Source organism: Spea bombifrons, chromosome 6 (genome assembly GCF_027358695.1).
Source record: "Spea bombifrons isolate aSpeBom1 chromosome 6, aSpeBom1.2.pri, whole genome shotgun sequence".
In the NCBI taxonomy this organism is placed as follows: Eukaryota; Metazoa; Chordata; class Amphibia; order Anura; family Pelobatidae; genus Spea; species Spea bombifrons.
In genome coordinates this window covers 14,662,307-14,670,211 of record NC_071092.1, presented here as the reverse complement: position 1 = coordinate 14,670,211, position 7,905 = coordinate 14,662,307, and the positions used below count along the sequence as shown (strand labels likewise).

General features: G+C 39.0%; 1 protein-coding gene across 1 annotated transcript in view; it reads right to left on the bottom strand.

Moving 5' to 3' along the window:
- Positions 1-3,238: 3,238 nt before the first annotated feature.
- The window catches only part of ATF6 (activating transcription factor 6), a 64,885-nt gene continuing 60,218 nt past the window's right edge, over positions 3,239-7,905 (bottom strand). Inside the window, exon 16 of the mRNA XM_053470185.1 lies at positions 3,239-3,592. Coding sequence (XP_053326160.1) covers positions 3,384-3,592 — 209 coding nt within the window. The 3' untranslated portion in view covers positions 3,239-3,383. The remainder of the gene's footprint in view (positions 3,593-7,905) is intronic.

Here is a 7,905-nt window from a genome sequence, read left to right as displayed (position 1 = left end):
TCCAGCGGCGGACATTACTGTCCGTCTCTGGAGGGGTGCCGGGTGCCGCAGGTTGGCACCCCCTGGAGTGTGGCGCCCTGTGCGGTCGCACACCCCAAAGGTCGGCCCTGCTCTAAGGGGCCGGCCTTAGGGGTCTGCGGCCGCACAGGGTTTAAATAAAAACATCGGGGGTTTTTTTCAACTTTATTTAACATCCTCCATGTTAAATAAAGTTAAAAAAACTTTATTTAACATCCTCCATGTTAAATAAAGTTTTTTTTAACTTTATTTAACATGGAGGATGTTAAATAAAGTTAAAAAAAAACCCCGATGTTTTAATTTAAATCCTGTGCGGCCGCAGACACGTAAGGCCGGCCTTGGTGGGGACTTCCCGGCCCCTTAGAGTGGCGGACCCGGTCGCAGGTGCGGCGGGCCTAAGGGGCAGGCGCCCCTTATGCCCTGCGTTAATGCGGCCGTAGGCCGTAGGCAAATCCCCCGTGTTTCCCCGAAAGTAAGACATATGTCTTACTTTCGGGGTACGGCTTATATTAGCCGACCCCTCTGAAACTCCCGATACGTCTTACAATCGGGGGTGTCTTACTATCGGGGAAACACGGTATTAGCAAAGCGAGAATTTAAGAGTTAAATTCTGCAAACTCATTAACAGAATTTGACAAGTAGATTTTAATACTTTATTAGCATTACAAAAAAAAACAAAAAAGAAGCCTCCACAAAACATTGGATCAGTCACTTCCATTACAGGCATGTGATACATTACAGGGGAAAACAAATATTTATTTGAGCATAAAATACAGTGTTGTATATAGTAATTTATTTTACCATTAAAAAACCTTGGATTTATTTAATTTTATTTCAATAAACTTCATGTATATGCAGACTTTGAGGCTATTATTGCAGTTGTCATTCATGGGATATATTGGTTTATACTTTCTTGCTAAAACACCACACTGAGCAGATTCTTTTTAATAAAGCTAAAGTTTTCAATAAATCTCTTTGCTACAAACACTTTCCTTAACCATAATCAGTGTCTATGTGATTAAGACTGTGCCATTCTTTTGTTTACCATAAGGCTATAGGATAAGGAGTCAGTTTGGTAAGTAAGGTTAAAATAGGTGCTGGAGCATATACGTATGAATAACATGTAGCTGTGTAACAATACTACATGATGTAACATTTTTGCTAAAGAAAACAGCTTGGTATTTTTAAAACTTTATTTTTAATGTAATACAAATAATAAACGTTCCTCTTAGTTTAGATTACACTGCACATAACTGGAAAATGGAAACTTCTAGTTAATTGTGCTGGCGTAAAACAAATGTATTTGCATCTGCCTAAGTGCATTATGGAATATTATTAAGATGTTCTTATATATTGGTATGATTTCCTGGGGACCTTTGTAAATGTGTCTTGATGGAAATAATTTGTTAAAACAAAGCATGAAAGGTTTTCAGTCTTGAAACACATTGAGGAGAAATGAAACTAAAAGGCACTTACACAACAATTCTTGTGAGGATAAAGAATGTAAAAATATTGGCTTAATCACCATTCTATATTGATGTATTGATGGACAGTAATGAAGTCCCCCATACAGAGGCTTATGTGTTATCATTGTTTAAATCTTTACTTCTGCATTGCTCACTTGTGGTTGCCAATGTTTGCTGAAATTGGGGAAAACATTGAGGTTATACGTGGCGTTTCTGGCTTTAACATCTCTCTATATACTTATGTGAACTAATATTACTTTAAACTTAAATGCCTTTTTGACTAGTCTAACATATCACTATAAATAGGCTGCAATAAAAACACATAAAGAAGAAAATTCTCAAATGAAGAAAGTGCAAATTCATACATGTCTTCATGTTACTAAAGTTTACTACTAAATCACTAAGTGTCAGTCCAAAATAACAGTGGCAAAATATCAAAATATGATGTACAAAAGTGATATTATATTTCATGACTTATGAGTGTGTGTATATATATATATAATATATATATATATATACACACATACATACATACACACATATACACAGAGAGCTTCCCATTTTCCTTTTAGTACAACAGAACACTATAATTCATAAGATTCTTTACTTGCAAGTATTTCAACCCATATAAAATAAAATTACAATCCCCTAGATTAAAATGAACATGCTCAAAATTTTTGTCTGAAAAGGGCCCAATATAATCTGAGCAATGCCAATGTGTTACAATGATTATTTTGTAACCAGAGAAGGAATGGTAGGTTTTAAATTTGGAGGCAAGCAAATGGCCCAGTAGTACAGCACATTAAAATAAAACAGAAAGCAATACACTCAGTGGCATATCGCTAGTCCTCTCTAAAATAGATAGCATAGAAAAACCTATAAAAGGTGTGCAGAAAGGGTCAAGTCATGTAGTAAAAAAGTGCTTAAAAGAACCTTCAAACCCTAAACATACCTAAAAAGTCTGCTTAGCATGGACTCCAGTATACTTTAATATATGCAATTTGGAGCGCGTGGTTGATTTATTTTTATAGGAGGTAGAAAATAAGACTTCCATCAAATTTACCTCCTTGCCCATGTGCCTCTATTGAAGCACACATTCAAATCAGGAATTCAACTAACATAAGTGAGCGGCAGCAACTCAACCTAAGTAAGATTACGGTAACTCCCATTGATTTTCAGTGGTAACTCCACTAACATATACTCAAGATGAACTGAGATGCATGAACAGGCAAGATATTTAAGTGTGCTCATTGCTTCCCTGAATGCAAGTCATTAAAGTAAAAAAGCAAGCGCCAAATTTCATGCAGCCATTCTGTAACCTTTTTTTATGATTTAAAAAAAACCCCACACATTGCATGTGGAAAATATACTAGAGTCCAATGAAATGGAAATGCATTGGAACAAGGTCAGGCTGGACAGCCCCCTGTCCCCTGTTATCAAGTCAATACTTCCAGAATTGCAGTATTTCAGTAATTTACTACACAAATGTAGATGGGTAACATTGGGTTGAAGTTCATTTTAAATGCCTACTGGTGTTCCTCACACACTAGTAAACTTACATATTGTACTATCATATGCCAGCAAGAGCGAGAGGGTTGTCCTTCCTGTTCAGATTTTACAAGCCTCTGCTGCGCGCGCACATTATATATATATATATATATATATATATATATATATATATATATATATATATATATATATTAATGTATAGTACCCGTGTCCAATTGAGTCTGCCAAAGTGGATTAAAAGATACAATCTTAGAAGTAATTTTACTTTACAAGAAGTTAAAAATAAGCATGTCTTTGTATTGTGTATCAAAGAATGGTGCAGATAAACCCTTGGAACTATCTTAAGAACACACTGAGGCAGCATGTGGCTTGAACAGTTATCTTCACCATTCAGAGTGGAGACTCACTGATAGCACCTACAAAATGGGATGTTTCTGAACCAGGGTTGGGGGAGCTGTAGAAAGCGTTTGTTTGGTTCTCACGGTGCTCTCTTAGAAATGGTGGGATGGAAGATGCTTTAACATGTAAGATTCGGGTATCCATGACCTCGCAATCTATCTGCATCATCACTTCATAGTCTTGTCCATTGATCACATTATCTACAATGAAAAAGATACAAGTAGTATTAATGGTATATTTCATAAAATATTTCTTAAAATACACTTAAAATACAAAACAAATGGTAAAATCAAACCATTGAGAAACATAGTAAAAGCAGAAAATGCATGCATATTTGTTTGCTTTTTTTTTTTTTTTTTTTTTTTTTTTTTAAGTCGCAGGGTACAAATCTGGATATACCCAAACTGTAATTTTCAGTTTGTTTTGGTCTATTGCATTTACATTTGGGGTGGTTTAACAAGCACATCAGTTCAGGATACCTCACAAAAGTATATATTTCTAGAAGTTTGCAGTACTATTGATTTTCTGCATGTCCTTCCGCTTAGGATCTTATGTGCAGGTTATATGAACCAGCACAGAAATCTACCAAAATTTGTTCAGCTGCATCTCCAGATTACAGAAATAACCCACATGTATAGGATTTTTAAGGCTTTTTATGTTGCTTAGCACAAGTCAGAACATACATATAGATATGTTTAGGGTCTTCGAGCCGTTTATGTGTTATTAATACCCTATTTTCCTTGTGCACGTTTTGATTGCAGAAACAGAGTACCTTAATCATGTAACACAGATACCAGATGTGAATATATATTTTTTTTTTCAAAATAAAGTATATTTTCTTTACTTTTTCACATTTTGTAAATTCACTTTTTAAAATACTTAAAAACTTGTTTAAATATGGGTGGGTATAGTAATGTTTGTATTTAGACTGAAATATATGTCTCTACTTTATTTATATTAATATGTATTATATAGCACACGTAACAGACTCACTCTTCCCATAATGCCCTTATTAAATATTCACCATCAACAGGTTTATTACCCAATATTTTTTTTTTACCTAAGAGATGTCCTACACTACATAAACAGCTAGAAGGCCTGGGTAGCTTAAGTACGTACACCGCGTGCACAATTATTAGGCAAGTGAGTATTTTGACCATATAAATTTTAACGCATATTTTCCCACTCTAAGCTGTATAAACTTGAATACTTATTGGATTTAAGCATATCAGGTAATGTGTATTTTTGTAATGTGGGAGGGTGTGGACAAAGGAGATGAACCCCCCATGTCAAGGTGTGTATAATTTTTAGGCAGCTTCATTTTCTCTGGCAAAATGGGAAGAAAAAGATTTAGCCGACTCTGAAAGCTCAAAAATTGTAAAAAGTCTTTCAGAGGCTCTCTTGAAATTGCTAAGATTACAGGCGTGATCACAGAACCATCAAACGTTTTGTTGCAAACAGGGTCGCATGAAAATAACAAAATAAAAGACGCAAATTAACTGCCAGAGATTTGAGAAGTATCAATCATGAAGCTACTAGGAAGCCATTATCCTCCAGTGCTGTCATATTCCAGATCTACCAGCAACCTACCTGGAGTGTTCAGAAGTACAAGTTATTCAGTACTCATAGACATTGCCACGGCACGGAAGGCTGAAACTCAACCACCACTGAACAAGACACATAAGTTGAGACGTCAAGAGTGGGCCAAGAAATATCTGAAGACAGTTTTTCCGAAGGTTTTATGGACTGATGAGATGAAAGCGACTCTTGACGGCACAGATGGATGGGCCAGTGGCTGGATCAGTAACGGGCACATAGCTCCACTTAGGCTCAGACACCAGCAAGGTGGAGGAGGGGTACTGGTATGGGCTGGTATTATCAAAGATGAGCTAGTTGGACCTTTTCAGGTTGAAGATCGACTCAAACTTAACTCCCAAACCTATTGTCAGTTTTTAGAAGCAGTGGTACAGGAAAAAGTCTCCATCTTTCAAGAAGACCATGTTTTTATGCAGGGCAATGCTCCATCACATGCATCGAAGTACTCCACTACATGACTAACCAGTAAAGTATCAGCGTATGCAGATGATCTCCTGTTCGCAGTTTCTCAACCTCTTATTTCACTCCCCGCTCATTCACGTCTATTGTGTCTCTCTTCCAGACCCTTCCCATATCCATACCGAGGACGTTCTTTGGGGAGCTTCACTCCTTAATGATCCGTTTTGTTTGGAGGGGAAGGAGTCCCAGGCTGCGCTATGCTGTGCTTACTTGTCCGAAGGATACGGGCGGGACTGGCTTTGCCCGACTTTCTCAATTACTATTATGCTTCCCACTTACAACGTATCCTGGAATGGAATTACCGCCCGCCATCGAAAATATGGATAGTTTTGGAGCAAGCATACACACAATTCCCTTTTTCCACTTGCATGTGGCTCCGCCCAGGGGCCCTGTCGGCCCTGTCGTGTTCTAACCCATTTGTTCGAGCCACTCTGGATGTCTGGTGTTCCCGACGGGTTGGAAGGATTCTTTCCTCTTATACCTCTCCGTTGACGCCTATCGTAGGCAATTTGGATTTCTTAGTGGAGTAGAGTCCTGGGTCTTGCCTACCGGACATGTGGGACATTGATGCTCCCCTTCCTGTTTAGGGGGTTTTCCCGTCTCCCGGATCTAGCGTACTTCAAAGATTTCACTTTGCTCAACTCACACACTACATCAACACGCTTCCAGGCAAGCATAATCTCACAAGAGATCTCACGGTCTTTGAGCGGCTCTTCCAACTGGAGAAAATACCTTGAGGTGGAGTATCGATTACATATCAACTTCTGCGCATAGGCACACCTACTGCCCCCCCCCTCGCCGCACCTGTTGGAGGTGCGGCAAGGAGATTGGCTCATTCCTGCATATTTGGTGGGGTTGCGAGAGGATCCAGCCATTTTGGAGGGGTGTGTTGCGCGGTGTGGAGGAGGTGTCTGGTCAGGAGGTGTCATGAAGGTGCTTTGCCTCATCCTCCACTCAGATAGATCTCTGTCATTCATGAATTGCTCTGTTATTCGGCATTATCTCAATGCTGCCCGTTCCTTGATCCCCATATATTGGAAACATACTGAGGCTCCATCTCTCCGTCATTGGCTCAGGTGGAAGAGGTAAGAGTGATGGAGGAGTTGGTCCATCAGTCTTCTGACAGGATGGAGGCATATACAGGGGTCTGGGCGGGCTGGATATTTTTCTGTCGTCCACAACTCTGGCTGAGCTCCTGAGGTAATGCTGTTTGGTCGATCCTGGCTTTAATCTCTTTCTCTCCAGTGGTAGGGGTGGTTCTCCTCATCTACGTTGGTCTCTCCTTTTCTCTCTATTCTTGCTCCCCCATCTCTCTTCTTGCTTCTTCAATATTATATATTTTTTTTTTCGTTCTTGCTTGCCGTGGCCTGAGAGGGCGGTGGACTCCATTGGGGACGATGCGAGTCGGTAGACTAGATTAATGTTACCCCTCATGTGTTTCCCATTGTATGATACTGTTTATTTTATTTGACTACATATGCCTCTACTTTAATGTCCCTTCATGCTCGTGTATGTTCTGTTATACCCTATGTGATTTTTCTTGTATGTATGACATCTGTAATATCCTGTAGCTCTTGATGCGATTGAATGCGTGCGTCACCATTTATTTTATTTTCCATGTATGATTGATCTCCGTGCAACCCCATGAGTGTCGACACGTTTGATCTCTCTTGACACCTTTATTGATTTCCACGCATGACTCTATGCCGCGTTGACTGGTGTTTGATGATGTGGCTGATTTTATGTGATGACACTTATGTGACCTTTATTGCTTATGTGCTTTTGTATTACCTTATATTGTAGTATCCCTTCTGTGTCAATAAAATCAATTATTTACCTAAAGATAAGTCTTAATACATTTCAACAAAAATCTTGTTAAACCCTGAGAGTTCCCAATATGTTGATATTGTTACCATTTAAAGATACAGATTAAAAACCTTGTGTTTGTCTCAAATGCAACATGCACATGCCATTTTTTAGCATGCTGTTAATGTTCTGCAATAAGATATTATACCTTGCATGCCGAAAGTTTGAAGATAATTTAAAGAAAATAATTTAAAAAAGAAAACATAGTAGGAGGCTAAAGAATATTTTCTCACACTCTCTATCGTAATGTCTCCCTACCTTATGCGCTGTCTTCCTCTTGTCCTTGTGTGTTCAAAACAGACCGACCCATTTCCCCCCCGATTGGAGGAACAGAGGAGAGGCTCTTCCCATGAATTTTTTGTGGACGTACCGTAAGATGCCCCAATATTGCAGAGAAAGAGAAGTGCAGAAATGCGTATTTTTCACTGTGAATCTGTCTGCAATATTGAGGTTTCTTAGGGTATGCCCACAAGAGTTGAGTCACAGGGATAGCGTCTCCCCTGCTCCTCCAATAGGTGTAGCAGGTGTGCCCAGAAGCTCTGTCCATTTGTGGAAGTGCATCAGGAGTCAAAACTGAACATATTGGGACAAG